The 18,865-nt window shown below is 43.4% G+C and overlaps 1 protein-coding gene across 1 annotated transcript; it reads left to right on the top strand.

Moving 5' to 3' along the window:
* Positions 1 to 12,672: 12,672 nt before the first annotated feature.
* Positions 12,673 to 18,255, top strand: XB986081.L (provisional ortholog of sulfotransferase family 2B member 1 L homeolog; the record flags this gene model as incomplete). Its single annotated transcript, NM_001094121.1, is given in 6 exon segments — positions 12,673 to 12,916; positions 13,009 to 13,217; positions 14,035 to 14,161; positions 15,398 to 15,492; positions 16,295 to 16,475; positions 17,997 to 18,255. Coding segments are annotated over 6 exon segments (873 nt in total). The 3' UTR covers positions 18,122 to 18,255.
* Between the last annotated feature and the right edge of the window lie 610 nt (positions 18,256 to 18,865).

The raw sequence follows: 18,865 nt of genomic DNA, 5'->3' as shown, positions 1-18,865 counted from the left end.
ATCCAGTCACATGTTTCATCCCACCAGGTCTCAGTGATACCAATTATATCATAATTTTTAGAGCATGCAATTAATTCTAGGTCTCCCATTTTACCTGACAAACTCCGTGCATTTTGCCAGCATACAGCGGAGGTTACTACTTTTACTTTTGAAATTTGCATTACTTAGTGAAGAATTATATGTTAAGTTAGTATTATTCTGTTTTCCTTGTAACAGAGGGACCTCCTTAGCTGGTAAACTGTATGCCCCCCTTACTCCTCCCCCATGACCCCTTACTAACCCCACTGCCCCGTCTACCCTAGCTTGCCCATAATTCTTTATCTCACCCACCCCCCCTTGCCTAGTTTAAACACTCCTCCAACCTCTTAGCCATTCTTTCCCCTAGCACCGCGGACCCCCTTCCATTGAGGTGCAAACCGTCACGACTGTATAGGTTGTACCCCAACGAAAAATCGGCCCAGTGCTCTAGGAACCCAAAGCCTTCCTTCCTGCACCAAGACTTGAGCCACGCATTTAGCTCCCTAAACTCCCGCTGTTTTCCTAAGCTTGCACGTGGCACAGGCAAAATTTCAGAAAAGATGACATTGGAAGACCTTTCCTTGATCTTAGAGCCTAGAACCCTGAAATCATTCTTTAAGGTCTTCCATCTACCATTTATTTTGTCATTAGTACCGATATGCACTAAGACAGTTGGGTCATGCCCAGCCCCACCCAATAATTTGTCTATCTGATCAACCACATGCCGAACCCTGGCACCAGGTAGACAGCAAACTGTTCGGTTGTAGCGATCCGGACGACAAATTACCCTATCCACTTTCCTAATAAATGAGTCCCCTACAACCACAATCTGCTTAGGCCTGACTCTACTCTCCTCCCCACCACTACTAGAGAAACTGGTCTCCCGGCTGTTAGAGAGATCAGCCCCATCTAGAATTGCCAATCCAGAGTTCATACTCCCATCATCTTCACACAATCTGGCAAATTTGTTGCGATGTATAATCTCCGGATCAGCCTCCATTTTCCTTTTGCCCACCTTAGATTTTCTAACTGTCACCCAGCTAGCTGCCTCAATATCCTGCTGCTGTTCTGTTCCCCCCAAACTATCTGACCCCGCTAGGTCCTGCTCAGTGAGCAAAAGACTCCTTTCAAGATTGTCAATCGACCGCAATGTTGCAATTTGTTGCTCTAGTGCTCAAAGTGGCAATTTGCTCACAACCACCAGAGAGGTAAGCATTTTGGATCTCTTGTTCCAAATCTGCATACATATGGCAGACCTTCACTCTTGCTAGCACTCATTATCCCAGTTACAGATCAAAACAGGAAAAAATAAAAATAAATATATAAAATAAAAATGAGGGTTTAGAACAAACTTTGACTTTATAACCTAAAGCACTTTAAGGGGGTTATTTATTAAAGGTCGAATTTTAGAGCTTTGTGAGCTTTTATAGACTTCGACTGAACTTACTACTCGAATGGTTTCTAATTTAAAAAAAACTCGAATGTAAAAAACTTGAATTAGTGTAGTCGGGGTGAAAAATAGTGATGGGCGAATTTGTGAGAAATGGCAAAAAATTAGCGAAACGCATTGAAGTCAATGGGTGTCAAAATCATTTTGATGTCCGACAATTTTGACGCCAGCATCAATTTTTATACGCGCGACTATTTGGTCCAAATGCATTAAAGTCAATGGGTGTCTGAATAATTTTGAAGTGCGTCAATTTTTATGCACGCACCAATTTTGCCATGCACCAAATTTTATATTTGACGCGGCGGATTTTTCACCGGCAATTTGTTGCCGCAGTTTAACAAATTAATTTATTTGTGGCGAAATGCAGAAATCTCTGCGAATTAGTGTCATCACTAGTGAAAAACCTGAATACTCTAATTGATTACGTTTTTGGCGAAAGCAAACTCGAAAAAAAAACCACTGAAAAAAACTCGAACATCATGAAGGCTATTAACATCTTAAAATGATTCAAGGGACCTCTGCCACTGACTTCCACATGACCTCGACAGGTTTTAGATGGTGTATTTTCGGATTTGAGCTATTTCCAGCTACAGTTCGGGGTATAATAAATCTTTTTTTAAAGGGGAAGGAAACCTAGCCGGCGCAAACCCCCCACCCCCCCTCCCGTTTGTTGCCCACCCTCCCTCCTCCCCCCCTGGCCTACCCGTCCCGCTGGGCAAATGCCCCTAACTTGTTACTTACCCTTCTGTGCAGGTCCAGTCCAGGGAGTTCACCGACGACATCTTCTTCCACATGATCTTCTTCCTGCTGTGAACGGCATTTTGGCGCATGCGCAGTAGGATCATTTCGCCGGTACGGATCTACTGCGCATGCGCAGTAGATCGTCCCGGCGAAATGATCCTACTGCGCATGCGCCGTTCAAAGCAGGAAGAAGATCGCGCGGAAGAAGATGTTTCCTTCCCCTTTAAACATGAAAAATTAATGTTTGACTGAAAAATAACCTTGAAAACTAAATTTTTTTGTGGAAAAAAAGGAACTTGACCTTTGATAAATGACCCCCTTAGAGTTAAAGGAGAAGGAATGGCACTATCACTGTGGGGAGGGGGGTCTTAGGTACCCCCTAGTGATCATTTTACTGCACACGACCCCAACCTGGACTGTAATAAAGAGAAGGAGGAAGAAGCCAGTGGCACCCGCAGTGATGATACCATTAGTTCTCCTTTAAGGGTCAGATTTATGTATCAAATTCGAAGTTGTAGTACCCTATTCGATGGTCGAAGTATCCAAATGGCAAATGTTCGAAGTCGAAGTTTTAAAGAGACAGTACTTGATAAATTTCAACATTCGTATTTCAACCTTTTTTTTCAATTTCAAATCGAAGTTGGACTATTCCCTAGTCGAAAACTCACTTCGACCCTTGAAAAATCTGCCCATAAGTGTGCACCTGCAACCTTTAGCTGATCTGTGTTATAAAATGACCAATTAGAAGCAACTTTTCAATCGGTCTTCATTATTTATTTTTTAATTATTTGCCTTTTTCTTCTGACTCCAGCTTTCAAATGGGGGTCACTGACCCCATCTAAAAAACCAAAACAAATGCTCTGTAAGACTACAAATATATTATTATTGCTATTTTTTATTACTCATCTTTCTATTCAGGCCTCTCCTATTTATATTCCAGTCTCTTATTTAAATCAGGGCTAATTTGAACCATAGCAACCAGATTGCTGAAAATGCAAATTGGTGCTGAATAAAAAACCACATAACTCAAAAACCACAAATAATGAAACATGAAATGAATGAAACATGAAAACCAATTAAAAATTGCCTCAGAATATCACTGTAACCAAATCCACTTACCCTGGTGGTCTAGTGGTGCAGTGGGGACGCCCGCCGCGCCGCTCATCTTCTTGCGCCATGGTTGATTCTTAGGGCACGCACGCCCGCATCTCGTCCCCTTTATGGACGCGCTGGCGTGAGGACATCAGTGCGCAAAGGCGCGCAATGGCACGAAATCCAAAGGGTATTTAAAGGGACTTCATTCATTTTTGCATTGCCCGTTATAGGAGTTTGTTCCTGGTGCTTTCTGAACTGCTATTCTGATTCTGATTCCTGTGTTGACCCTGCCTGGCTATTTAATGATCCTGACTTCTGAATCCTGACCCTTGCCTGATTACCGACTTTGATTCTGCTCTAACCCTCTGATTGACTTCCTGGTTTGACCCTTTCCTGCCTGACTACGTTTATTCTCTGCCTGCCCCTGATCTGACTACTCTATTGCATAACGCCTTGTACTACGACCTTCTGCCCAAAGACTTTGCTTTACAGTTGTGCCCCCCTGCCTGTCTAGAACCCCTCACCTTGCACCTCTCGTTTTAAGACCTGGCGGCATCTGAGTAGCTAAGGGCTCCTCCCGAGGCCAAAGGCGGCTGCTACAGGCAGAAGCATGAGCCGAGACCAGGGTGCTTGGCATCGGTTCTAGATTTAGGGTTCCAACCGTTACAATCACTCTTTACTGCATTTCATTTAAAGGTAAACAACCCCTTTGGGTTGAAAAAGGATCAAAGTCCATCAAGTTCAACCCCTCCAAATGGAACCCAGTATCTTGTATTTTGATTTGCGGTTAATTGTAATGGAGTACCAACCTGGGGACCAGCAGTGTATTTAGATCTGCTCTTCCGATAAATAACAGACCTGTAATCACCCCTTTATGTGGCACTCCAGGGACCCCCCACTTCCAGGCACCCGGCATCCAAAAAAAAGCAAATAATTTAAAAACTGTAAAATGTAAATAATGAAGACCAATTGCAAAGTTGCTTAGAATTGGCCATTCTATAATATACTAAAAGTTCCCCCAAAAGTGAAGCACCCCTTTAAGATAATTTGTTTCTATTCAGGTTTCACACCTTCTCCCTGTTATTATTATAAAACCTCACTGGCTGATTGGAGGCTACACTGTGGCATTATGGGGAGGAGCATCATATAGAGTAAATACACAAGCTCTATTCTTATTGTAATCAGTCTCACCGAGCAGTTGAACCCTTCAGAGGACATAGGATCCTAGTCCAGTCGCTCTTTGGCCACGGTGAAGAAAGACTGAACGACCGTTTGTTGGATGAATTAACAAACATTTATATATTTTTTTTCATTCCTGTAAATACACCTACGGTAAGGTACCTTTATTCATTAATATACTGTCACGGCCGGCACCCAACACCAGAACAAGTGCTCGAATCCTGGTTCTGAGCTAAGCTTCACCAGTGGTGTGACCACCTTTGAGCTTCGGGAGGAGCCCTCAGCCTAATCGGGTGCCACCTGGTCTTACGAGAGGTTCAAGCAAGTGTTCTGGCAGGCAATGGGGCACGGCTGGTAGCTAGAGTCTTTGGGACCGAGGATCACGGTAACAGACAAGGATAAGGCAGAAGGATCGTCAGACAGGCTGGGTCGTGGCAGGCAGAAAGCAAGGGTCGTCAGGCAGGCAAGGGTCAAAACCGGGTATCAAGCAGGAAGGGTACAAGCAGAAGAGTAGTCGGATATCAGGCACAGGTCAGGATACAGAATTCAGGATGGTCAAGGTACAGGCTGGGTCAAACACGGATAATCAGATTCAAACAGGCAAAATAGCACAAGGCTTCAGAACAGAGCACCAGAAACAAGTTCTATCACGGGCAGTTTGCTGGGAGTGGAAGTGGCCTATTTATACCCTGTTTGGACGCCAAGGTTTTCGCGCCAAAATCGACGCACACGCGTCAGGATCGACGCGCGCGCGTCCGCGTCAAAATAAAGGAAACGAGACGCGGGCGCGCGCGTCCTAAGGAGGCAAGATGGTGGAACCACGAGGCGGGCGTCCCCGCGGCCGGCGTGGCGGGCGTCCCCGCGGCCGACTTACAGCACCCCCAATCCCAGGTAAAACAGATTTCCTTACATTACCCCCCTCTCTAGGGGGGGACACCGGACCCCAGGCTTCCCAGGAAACTTTAAATGGAACTGCTTCCTAAGACGATCAGCCTTGATGTCATCAACTGAGACCCAGGAGTTCTCCTCAGGACCGAATCCTTTCCACCTAGTGAGGTACTGGAGTTTGTTACGTACCATTCGGGAATCAAGGAACTCCTGGATCTCAAATTCAGGCTGACCGTCAACTTGCACTGGAGGGGGAACAGAAGTAAGGCGAGTATTAGCGGCAGGTTTAAGTAAAGAAACATGAAAAGAATCAGAAATCTTGAAATTAACAGGCAATTTAAGGCGAACAGACGAAGGGTTGATAACAGTAGTGATGGGGTAAGGACCAATGAAACGGGGACCCAGCTTAAGGGAAGGAACCTTTAGCTTGATGTTTTTGGTAGAGAGCCACACCAAGTCTCCCACTTTATACTGGGGTGCTTCTCTACGTCTTTTATCAGCAGCCCTTTTCTGAGCAGAAGTAGCAGTAGACAAGGAATCATGTACCTGGGACCAAATCAAGGAAAATTGTTCGACAGAGGAATTAGCGGAAGGGACAGAAGAACCAGAATTAGAGAAGGAAAAGGCTTTTGGGTGTAACCCATTAACAACAAAAAATGGAGACTCCCCAGTGGAGGAGTGGGTAGCGTTATTGTAGGCAAATTCTGCCCAGGGTAACAGTTCTGCCCAGGAAGATTGATTTTCGGACACAAAACATCTTAAAAATTGCTCTAAAGACTGGTTCACTCTTTCGGTTTGCCCATTGGTTTGTGGGTGATAGGCGGTTGAAAAAGAAAGATCGATCCCCACTAACGAGCAAAATGCGCGCCAGAACTTAGAGATAAATTGAACACCTCTGTCTGAAACAATATTACTGGGAAACCCATGCAACTTAAATATATGTTGAATAAAAAGTTCGGACAAAGTTTTGGCAGATGGGAGGTGGGGAAGAGCAATAAAATGACCCATCTTACTGAATCTATCCACCACCACCCAAATTACTGTTTTCCCCTGGGACACAGGCAACTCCACAATAAAATCCATAGAAAGATGGGTCCATGGTCTTTCAGGAATAGGGAGGGGAATCAGTAACCCTTGGGACAAATTTCTAGAAGACTTGGAGCGTTGGCAGACAGGACAAGAATCCACAAAAGATTTAACATCTTGTTTACAGGTCGGCCACCAAGCACTTCGAGTAAGTAATGAAATAGTTTTACTTACACCAGGATGTCCTGCCATCTTGGAATCATGAACCTCTCTTAGAACCTGTTCTCTAAGATCTTCAGGAACAAAAAATCTCCCAACAGGAGTGTTAGAGGGAGCGTCTGTCTGAACAGGGGATAACAAAGAAGAGAGGTCAGATTCCAAAGTAGCCACAATGACTTCACCCGGAATAATTGTACTGCAGTCATCAGTTTCAGAATATATTGAGTCAAAGCTTCTGGAAAGAGCATCTGCCTTGACGTTCTTTGTACCAGGCCTAAACGTCAAGGTAAAGTTAAACCTAGAAAAGAACAAAGCCCACCTTGCCTGTCTGGGATTTAGACGCTTTGCTGACTCAATATACAACAGATTTTTATGGTCAGTGTAGACCGTAACCTGGTGTTTAGCCCCTTCTAATAGATGCCGCCATTCTTCAAAGGCCCACTTGACAGCTAATAGTTCTCTATTCCCTATGTCATAATTTGCCTCTGCAGGAAGAAATTTTCTAGAGAAAAATGCACAGGGATGTAACCTATTAGTAGTCGGGTGCCTTTGAGAGAGAATTGCCCCTGCTCCCACCTCAGAAGCATCTACCTCAACTATAAAAGGTAGTGTTGTATCGGGATGGCGGAGGATTGGGGCAGAACTAAACTCCCTTTTGAGGAACTCGAAAGCTTGGATAGCTTCCGGAGGCCACATACTGGGGTCAGCACCTTTTTTAGTAAGATTTGTGATAGGAGCCACAATAAGAGAAAATTTTTTAATGAATTGCCTATAATAGTTGGCAAAACCTAGGAACCTTTGGGTTGCACGTAAAGAATATGGTTGGGTCCACTCCAGGACAGCTCTTACTTTGTCTGGATCCATTTCGAGACCCTTGGAAGAAATATTAAATCCCAAGAACTGTACGGAAGCAACCTCAAAAATACATTTTTCCAATTTTGCATACAGGTTATTAGCTCTAAGCCTACGCAATACCTCACAAACATGAAGACGATGATCAGACAGATTGGCAGAGAAGATGAGGATGTCATCTAGGTAGACCACTACGTATATCCCCAGCAGGTCCCGAAAGATGTCATTGACAAACTCCTGAAACACTGCTGGGGCGTTACATAGACCAAACGGCATAACAAGGTACTCGTAGTGGCCATCCCTAGTATTAAAAGCCGTTTTCCACTCATCCCCCTCCCTGATCCGAATGAGGTTATAGGCACCCCTCAAGTCAAGCTTGGAGAAGATCTTAGCATCCTTGACCTGGTCAAATAGTTCGGAGATTAATGGTAAGGGGTAGCGATTTTTTACAGTGATTTTGTTAAGCCCCCTGTAATCAATACAGGGGCGTAAACCACCGTCTTTCTTACCCACAAAAAAGAACCCTGCCCCCGCAGGGGAACAGGAGGGCCTAATGAAGCCCCTGTCAAGATTTTCTTGTATATACTCTTTCATTGCCTGGGCTTCGGGCAATGAAAGAGGGTAGGTTCTACCACGTGGAGGAATTGACCCAGGAACTAAATCAATAGGACAGTCATACTGCCGATGCGGAGGTAAGGTCTCAGCTGCTTTTTTGGAGAAAACATCAGAAAAAACAGAATATGCTGTGGGTAACCCCTCAAAAGAAGTAGTGGCTACTACAGAGGGAAAACAAACCCCACTACATCCTGTACCCCATTGAGTCACCCCCTTAGAAACCCAGTCTATCAGAGGGTTATGCCTCTGGAGCCATGGTAAACCAAGAATAAGAGGAGAGGAAGCTCCCTCAATGAGGTATAGAGCTATCTCCTCACAGTGTAGATCATTTGCACACATGGAAAGATTTGTGGTCTTTTGGGAAACCACCCCTGATCCCAAGGGTCTTTTATCGACAGCCAGAATTCTCAAAGGAGGATTGAGGGCAACCAAAGGAATTTTATTTTTAGCAGCGAATGCTGCGTCCAAGAAATTACCCTCCGCCCCAGAATCAATGAAGGCTGACAATTTAACAGTGCCCGTAGGCCAGGTTAATTTAACAGATAATAGGACCTTGGAGGCAGATTGGGGAGAGGAAACGCCTGCACCCAAATGGAGCTCCCCTTCTCCATTTAGGCTAGAGCGTTTCCCGGCCTCTTGGAACATTGATTGAGGAAGTGACCCTTCTCCCCACAATACAAACACAACCCAAGAGACCGCCTCCGTGCCTTTTCCTCAGGAGAGAGGTGAAAGATGCCCAGCTGCATAGGCTCCTCCTGAGGTTGAGACACAGAGGGGTTTGACAACTTAGCACTAAAATTATGCTTATACAAAGAAGAAGTACCCTGTTCCTCCCGATTTTCCCTCTGTCTCCTATCTACCTGGATAACCAGAGACATAAGGTCATCCAGACTGGTAGATAGGGGGTAATTGACCAGGCTGTCTTTGACAGATTTGGCTAGACCGATGCGAAACTGGCTCCTTAGAGCTGCATCGTTCCAGCCAGTCTCCACCGCCCACCTACGAAACTCTGTGCAGTAAATTTCCACCTCCCGTTTACCCTGGCGTAGTTTGCGAATAGCGGAATCGGCCGAAGAGGCGCGATCCGGGTCATCGTAAAGAATGGCCATAGAGCGGAAGAAAATATCTAAAGAGAAACGGGCAGGGTCGGTGGCTGGCAATCTAAGTGCCCAGACTTGGGGGTCACCCACTAATAGGGTCATTACGAACCTGACCTTTTCTTCGTCAGAGGGAAATGAGTGGGGGAAAAAGCTGAGGTACAGCTTACAGGCTTCTTGAAAAACAAAAAACTGGGTTCTGTCCCCACCAAACTTGGCCGGAAATGCAATCTTGGGTTCCTGAGGTCTGAATACAGCACCCCTATCAGGCAGGGAACCCACTGAAGGAGTAGGAACAGAACTGGCTGGCTGCTGCGAGGGTTCCAGCTGGCGTGTTAGGTTATGAAACCCCTGGAGTAGATAGTTCTGCTTTTGCTCCTGCTCCTCCATGCGTTCCAGCAGCGTAGTTAGCAACAGCTCGGAAGAAGATGGAAGTGGAGCAGCGGCAGCAGCTTCGGTGTGATCGTCGTCCTCCATGGCCCGTGATAATGTCACGGCCGGCACCCAACACCAGAACAAGTGCTCGAATCCTGGTTCTGAGCTAAGCTTCACCAGTGGTGTGACCACCTTTGAGCTTCGGGAGGAGCCCTCAGCCTAATCGGGTGCCACCTGGTCTTACGAGAGGTTCAAGCAAGTGTTCTGGCAGGCAATGGGGCACGGCTGGTAGCTAGAGTCTTTGGGACCGAGGATCACGGTAACAGACAAGGATAAGGCAGAAGGATCGTCAGACAGGCTGGGTCGTGGCAGGCAGAAAGCAAGGGTCGTCAGGCAGGCAAGGGTCAAAACCGGGTATCAAGCAGGAAGGGTACAAGCAGAAGAGTAGTCGGATATCAGGCACAGGTCAGGATACAGAATTCAGGATGGTCAAGGTACAGGCTGGGTCAAACACGGATAATCAGATTCAAACAGGCAAAATAGCACAAGGCTTCAGAACAGAGCACCAGAAACAAGTTCTATCACGGGCAGTTTGCTGGGAGTGGAAGTGGCCTATTTATACCCTGTTTGGACGCCAAGGTTTTCGCGCCAAAATCGACGCACACGCGTCAGGATCGACGCGCGCGCGTCCGCGTCAAAATAAAGGAAACGAGACGCGGGCGCGCGCGTCCTAAGGAGGCAAGATGGTGGAACCACGAGGCGGGCGTCCCCGCGGCCGGCGTGGCGGGCGTCCCCGCGGCCGACTTACAGCACCCCCAATCCCAGGTAAAACAGATTTCCTTACATATACGAGAAGTAGAACTGCACCAATTCAGTTGCTTAATCCTGTAACTTTATTAGGGAGATTAAGTTCCTCTGTATTTAGCAACAAAGGTCTTTTTTATTCTTTCTTCTTTTCCAGTTTCTGGCTAAACCTGTTTAAGAATCTATACTGCTTATTGCATGTGATACTATACTGTATTTAGTTGGGTTTTTATAAATGCGCCGTTTTAACCACTTAGGGTCAGAATCGATTCCATAAAAATAAACACTATTTTATGGTTTATCAACTGAAAATGTTTGGGAGAAAAAAATCTTTTCTCCTAATTCAGTTCAATTTTTTTTCCCCAATAGACTTCAATAGAGTTTTCATGTGATAAACAGTGAGATACATTTTTCTCTGTGATACAGGTATGGGACCTGTTATCCAGAATGCTCAGGGCCTGGGGTTTTCTGGATAACGGATCTTTCCATAATTTGGATGTTCGTAGCTTGTCTACTAGATCATTTACATATTAAATATTAAAAAGCCTGATAGGCTGGTTTGGCCTCCAAATAAGGATTTATCAATTACTTGGGATCAAGTTCAAGGTATTGTTTCATTATTACAGAGAAAAAGGATTTTTTTTTCGAAATTTAGATTATTTGGATAAAATGGGGTCTATGGGAGATGGCCTTTCCATAATTCAGAGCTTTCTAGATAATGGATTTCCAGATAACATATCCTATACCTGTATGTGTATATATATTAGGACATTGAGACATTTTGTGCCTTAAAGGAGAAGTAAACCCTTGCTTCTAAAATCCCTTACTCCCCTACCCTACATAGACCCCCCTCCCTGCTCCCCCCCCAGCCTAGGTGGTACCTTTGCTGAATGCCCCTAACTCTTTACTTACCCTCGGTGCAGATTCAGGGCATCTGAGATCACGGCAGCCATCTTCTTCTCTTCGTTACTGATGGGCGAATGAGTTCGATAGACGCAAATTTGCGGCGTCAGAATTGACACGGGCATCAAAATTTGAGTTTCCCAAATGTTTCCGAAATTCTGAATTTTTCAGCAAAGTGAAACGGGACAAATTCGCCCATCACTCCTTTTTGGTAATCTTAAGGGAGTAAGTGCCGTATCGGCGCATGCGCAGTTGGATCGATTTTCATTTTCGCAACAACTGCGAATGCGCCGAAAGTCACGGAAATTGGCGAAGCACTGGAAGAAGACACGAAGATTACCAAATCGGCTGAAGATGGCGCCCGTGAACTCTGCTGGACAGAATCTGCACCGAGGGGTAAGTAAAGAGTTGGGGACATTTAGCAAAGGTAACAACTAGGCTGGAGGGAGCAGGGAGGGGGTCTATGTACGGTAGGGGGTTAGGGGATTTTAGTAGCAATTGTTTGTTTCTCCTTCAAGCTTCTAAAAAATGCCTTACCCTTTAAACAAAACAGGGATTGTTTGTCCATATATTGCAATATATTTAAGTTGGCCAACTACGTCAAAGTCATCCCATATCTGGCCAGTCCTATGCTCAATTTTATCTGATTCATTAAGAATTCTATTGCTTCATTATACATTTTACTTTACAACTTACTTATATAATAAAACAGTAGCTTGTACTTGATCCCAACTAAGATATAATTAATCCTTATTGGAGGCAAAACCAGCCTATTGAGTTTTTTTAATGTTTACATGATTTTCTAGTAGACTTATGTTATGAAGATCCGAATTACCGACAGATCCACAATCTGGGAAACCCCAAGGTCCCAAAATTTCGGATAACAGGTCCCATACCTGTAAATATATATTTTTCTTCAGTCACTTTCAGCCACGCTTATCTCTTCCACTCCCACGGCAATAAAGACTTTCCCAGTTGTAGCTATTGATAGAAGTAGAAAGTTGATGTTCATGCTCTAATCAGTTATGAAGTCATTATTTCTGGGCAGAATAAGCAGTTGATCTTTATAAAGCTGCACCTTTGACAGCTGCACTATGTATGTCACATGGGCAAAACAAGGCCATGGTCAGATGAACAGAACATTCCTTTTCAGGTTTCCAAACATTAGCTTTTAACTCAGTGATCCTACCCTTCCATGAGGATGAACTCTGGAGAACTTGTTTGCTCCTCTCTGATTAACAGGTTATATGGGGATATTTGCAAGGTTGCGTATTGTTATCACTCGTGTGTCAGTGAAATAATAAGAACAAGACCAAAGGGTAATTTTGTACATCAGCAAGAACAGTTCATTTCAAAGAGCAGCACATAAGAGACCTGGCACTGACATTCTTCCAATGAGCTGACTCTGATTAAATCCCAGGCAGTTACATTTTCATTCTTTATGAAGTGCCTTAGTATTTTAAATTCTGTCTTCTGATCTGCAGTACATATCGGCACTCCTTGTTCTATTAGAGAAAGATGTCATTCGACAATTTCACATATAAAGGAGCCACTTTTTGTGTCTCTGTACACTCCGAGGAGATACTCAAGAAAGTAGAAGATGAATTCCAAGTCTTGGATGATGATATTTTCAATATTACCTATCCTAAATCAGGTGAGTAAGGAGGTATTTCATTGGAGTAGTTTATCTTCAGTGGACTAGAGAATGCTGAAGGATCTTGAAACCTTCTCCTCCTTCCTGTGCAGGTACCCACTGGATGTCAGAGATTTTGAATCTGATCAAGCAGAATGGAGATCCAACCTTTGTCAATTCCATACCGATGTGGTCAAGGTCCCCATGGTATGAAACTATTGCGGGCTATGATGAAGCAGAAAAGCTCACCTCTCCGCGGATAATTTCATCTCATATTCCCTACCACATTTTTTCAAAGTCATTCTTCAAGTCCAAGGCTAAGGTAAAAAAAAGGCAATGAAAAAGGATAGTCAGGTCTTTTTGAAGCTGAATTATTTCTGCATGATACCGTTGCAGGTTTCTTTTACTACATTTTACTGTTTGGGGGTCACACAACGCCTTATAATAATGCAACACATGCACACAGCATTATTTCACTAGAAATAATCATGATAATTGTCTATTTAAAGGGATAATAATTGACTGAATCATATTTTTCCCAAACTGAACACAATTATTGATTAATGGACACTCTCCAATACAAAATCCCCTAAATGGTCTCTATTCTTATTTCTCCTCTTCACCTTTCATCCCTTTTCATTCTGTTTCACCCACCAGCCCTGCAATTCTTTATTTCTCTCTATTTTTATCCACCCCCACTAAAAAATGGGTTGGGAAAAAGAATTAAGGATTCCATACAGGGTCAGGACATCAGGAGACACCACCTATAAATGTACACAACTATACTGACAGTGCCCTCATCCCTCTTTACTTTCCTGTCTAAGGTTGGTGGTGGCACATGTAGGGTTCTGGGAAAATTAGTCGTCCAGTGACAAATCTCTTCTTCTTCGGGCGACTAATCTCCCCGCAATGCCTTCCCGTTGGCTAGAAAGGGAATCACTGGCAGGATGGCACTCTGCGCGCTTCGGTTTTCCGAAGTCGCCCAAAGTTTCCTCGTGAGGCAAGCCCTAAGGTATCTCTAATCCCAAAGCCTCAATTAAAGGTGATCTTCATATTGGTTGATACATATTCATGGTTGCATTGGTTTGTCTCCAAAATACCTCATTGCTTTACAGTAAACTGTTACTTTATCCTTCCAGGTTGTTTACACAATGCGCAACCCAAAGGATGTCATCGTGTCCATGTTTTACTTCTCTAAAATACTGAAGATCTTTAAAGAACCAGAAAGTTTTGAAGCTCAATTAGAAAACTTTTTTAAAAGCAATGGTGAGTCTTTGAGCTACTGATATGCAAAGGGGAACATACAGTAGAATCGGTCATAACTCTTCAGATATTTGATTTTATTTGTCTAAATTGCACCTGAGCAATAAAACACAGGTACAGAGTTGCACATCAAACTTCATTTGATACATGAAACACTGATAGATGTGTCAGTAGACTGCCAAGTACTACTCTAGTTAGAATAACTCCTCCACTTATGACCTAAAAAAAAGCTCAGAGACATGGTGGAATGGAGCCATTCTGTTGGCCTATTTCCTAGGGTGATATTGTATCACCGTGAAACAGGAGTGATCTACAGCTGTAGAACTCCTATTTGGGTTTATGCTGACTAATCCTAGGTCTATAGGTGTGTCACCAGATTCTAGAATATATATGGCAATATAGTACACATTGCTGCTGTTTGGTTACCTTTGTGTATACTGGGGATGCTAGGTATTGCTAATTCCCTACACTCATGCTTATTACCCACAGTGCACTCTGTATGTTTGCACTTCTAATGCTGTTGAACGAGTGTAGGTTGTTTATTAGCTCATAACTTGGCAATGTTTCGGGCCTATGCAAGACCCTTTGTCAAGCCTATTTCTGTTATGACACTAGATGTAGTGTAGCAATTGGCTTTTATTCATGTTTGCCCAAAAATTGACTAAACATTACACAATAGTGAGAGACACAGTTTATTATTTGCAGAAGAACTCTATCTACCACCTGTAATGTATCAGGCTTCTTTTTGTCTTCTGTGTTTGGTACACTGGGATCTTTTAGAGCTTTAAGAGCTGCCAAGGGTGGGTATTCAACCTTACTGATGTATTCTTAGGCCCAGGGCCGGATTTACATAGTGGTTGCCCCTAGGCCTGCTGCCGTTCATCATCCTTGTTTCCTCTTCTTCATCTGTGCACATGCACAAATTTTCATCATCATGTCAAGAGCACTGGGGATTGGCGCATGGGAAATATAAAAATCTATTGTAGCTCATGATCAGAGCCAGAGTTTCCGAACCAATGTGGGTGTGGTTGGGCTTCATGCCACCCCCTAAAATCCTGCTGCCCAAGGCCCAGGCCTTGGTGGCCTTTCCACAAATCTGGGCCTGCTTAGACCCTCACTGCCAACCTAGCCCTTCATTCATAACCCATGTGATGCGATGACGAGAAGAATCAAAATGCTCCAGAATAAATTGTTTCAATCAATTATCCAGCTTTTCTGCTATTGTCATTATTCTTTCAGGAATGTATGGATCATGGTTTGATCATGTGAAAGGCTGGATGCAAATGGCGGGCAAGGACAACTTTTTCTACATTACCTACGAGGAGCTTCAGCAGGTGAGAGAGGAGTAAATGTCAATATCAATAGGGATTTAAACCCAGGAAGGAAGGTATTAGAATTTTCATGATGTAAGTTCTTCATCTATATGTTTTTGGAGAGGACAGAGTTTGATTTTGTTATCATTAGTAAAATGGACAAAAAGTTAGAATTAGAGTCATGTTGAGCAACAGAACATGTGTCTGGACCACCCATGAGCCACATGAGCACAAGCATGAAAACAATCCATGGGGATGCCAAAAAAGGGCTTTGATTGGCTATTTGGTAGCCCGTATATGGATTGACAGCCTTCAGGAGGCTCTATTTAGTAGTACACCTAGTTTTTATACAACCAAACTTTGCCTCCAAGCCAGGAATTTGAATATAAGCACCTGCTTTGAGGCCATTGGGAGAAAAATCCAAGGGGTTGGTGAACAACATGTTGCTCACAAGCTACTGGTTTGGGATCATTGGTTTATAAAAATGCCCCTTTATCTTCTTGATTCTGGAGTTCTTGGTTTCCCTTGTAAGGTGTCAAATACCACTGGACCCCCAACACCTGCCTTGACTAAAAGTTCTGGTCTTGCTTGTGAACTGCTCATTTTTGTCATAAAATTTAACGTTCACTCCCACGTTCACTTCCATGTCCGACCCACTGACCTCAATCACAAATGTGCAAAACTCACCAACCGGCGCAGATTTTGGCACCGCTAATATTTGATACAAAATGTTGCCCCCAATTTGCCCCATTCTCTGGCTGCACTGTTGATAATTCCACCCCTTGAGGGTTCATTTTTTAAACTAATGGGTCTTATTCTTCAGGATCTGCGGGGCAGTGTAGTGAGAATCTGCAAGTTCCTGGGAAAGGAGTTAAACGATGAAGAAATCAACTCGGTTGTAAAATATTCTTCTTTTAAAGTCATGAAGGAGAACAAGATGTCCAACTTGACTCAAATCCCAGATGATGTTTTAGATAAAAGTAAAGGCACCTTAATGCGAAAAGGTAATGTATTAATCAGTTACATTTTTATGCTGATAATAATAATGAAATACTAGGGGCTGATGAACTAGAAGGCAGGGTGCCAAGTGCAAAAGATGGTTGCAGCATTTTACACATCCTCAAGGCAGGTGGTAATGTCATGGCTCTCTTCTAGCCTTGGGCCCTGTACTTTGAAACTACAAGCAACTGCCTGCAATTACTTACCCACCAAAACATTCTCTGGTGCTTTCTCTGTCATGCCACATGGGCATCCACCAAAAAGGAGCCCAGAGACCTTTGGACTGCTCTCTCTGGTTGCTTTTTTCTCAGTGGGCCCCTTGGTGGTCCATACCACTGGTTTCTGCGCAAGTCTCAATGTACTGCACAAACCTGGTCATAGCCCTCATTTTCTGGCACTTTTTATGTCTTACATCATTCTGCTGCTTTGAGGTCTGGTGTAAATTCATCCAATCCTGCTCATGACCTCTTGTCTTCTTGAAGAACTGAACCTGTACAGCTTAAGGGGTTGGGAGGGTGGGGAAAAAAACACAAAAACAAAAAGGTTATCCGGCCCATCTCCTCCCCACCTCACCTTTTAAGCTTTACTCTCTTCCCCTCTTATACCTTCTTTGAACCAAGGGGATGGGGGTTGAAAACGAATAACTAGAAAGAACCCACCACTTCCACTGGCAGTCAGCAACACCTGCCCCAAGAACAATAGGTCTCATGGGCCTCCATTTATGTTAAATTGTTTTTGATTCATTTTCCATCATGTAGATCGGTTTCCGGACTTTCTCTACGTCCGTTTGATGGTATATAATATGCAATGATAGCGTACATGTACAAAGATAGTAAAGCAAAGAAAAAGAAATAAAGTAAAGGAAAAGCAAATTTAAACTATATCAACTAGTTTAACTTAACATTGTATACTCATATCTGGGCCCCCATTTAAAGAATTGTAGCTTTCATGTCCTCTAACCAACCCAACTTTGCTTGATATCATGAAAACGCCTGCTTCTTCTGGTTTCTTAAGCTGGCCATAGACTCAAAAATCCGCTCATTTGGCGACATCGCCAAACGTGCGGATCTTTTCCCGATGTGCCACTAACGGCATGGCTATATCGGGGGTAATTCGAACGTTTGGCCATATGGTCAAACGATCCAATTACGATACGCCAAGGGGCTCCGACAGGTCGGGTAAAAATCAAACCTTCCCGATCGATATCGTGGCCAGATATCAATCGAGAAGACCCGTCGGAAGCCCCCATACATGGGCAGATCAGCTGTCAAATTGGTCTAAATGACTGATATCGGCAGCTGTATCTGCCAGTGTATGGCCACCTTTATTTATGAAAATGTCCAACGGTATAGGCTTGTATGAGATTTCTCTATAGACTACAATGGAGTCTTTGGAGATAAAGTATGAAATATATTAATAAAAATGAATCTGGCCACCTATCCCTCCAATATGAATGTATTAGTACCACACATTTCTAATGGAACATACATACAAACATCCGATTTCTGTCTGTTTTTCTCCCACAGGAGTTTCTGGAGACTGGAAGAACCATTTCACTGTAGCTCAGAGTGAAAAATTTGATAAGGATTATCAAGAAAACATGAAAGATCTGAACATTAAATTTTTTTGGCAAGAAACAAAAAAACAATAAACTGCCCGCTCCTCTTTCTGCTTTGCTCTTAGATCTGTACATGTCACAGCCAGCTATTACTTCCTACCATCTTTAGCTAAACTATTGGGATAGAGCATGTGTCCCTCCCCAGGTTATTCCGTTTATAAAAAAAACATCAGTAGTGCACACTCACTAATAAAACATGTACAACAATAAAAACTTGTGTACTCTTTTTCATAAATGAGTTAAATATTCAGCCGTATCACTCTTTTAACTTGTCTGTTCTGTTTCATAGACCCGTCTGCTTAGAGTTGCCACCTGCCCTGTTTTCTAGTTTTTTGAAGAAATGCCTGCCCGGTTTTCCAAATACCCCCCCCCCTTAGGGGGGTATTTACTAAACCTTGAATTTATCTGGTCTGGGCAAAAACTATAATTTTTTGTAAAAAAAAACTAAAATTTTTTCAAAGGTTTATTATATATACCCCGATGCCTGAATCCAAAAATCTACCAGCTCAGACCTGTCAAGGTCATGTTTAAGTCAATGTGAGATGTTCCTATCCCAACTGGAAGATATAGTGGTTTGTGCTTTTTTTTTTTTTTTTTTTTAGAAACCTGAATAGAGCATTTTGGAAAAAAAAATCCAAAAAAAATAGTATGATTCGGGTTTTCATTTGATTCTATTGGGTTTTTGCCCAATCCAATTTGTTTGGCCAAAAATTGGGCAAAATTGGGGATGGGAGTTTGGACTTTTTTTTAACTTAAATTATGAGATAAATTTGGATT

Source organism: Xenopus laevis, chromosome 7L, assembly GCF_017654675.1.
Source record: "Xenopus laevis strain J_2021 chromosome 7L, Xenopus_laevis_v10.1, whole genome shotgun sequence".
NCBI classification, from domain to species: Eukaryota; Metazoa; Chordata; class Amphibia; order Anura; family Pipidae; genus Xenopus; species Xenopus laevis.
The sequence above is the reverse complement of the archived record's forward strand: the minus strand, read 5'-3'. Positions and strand labels throughout refer to the sequence as shown.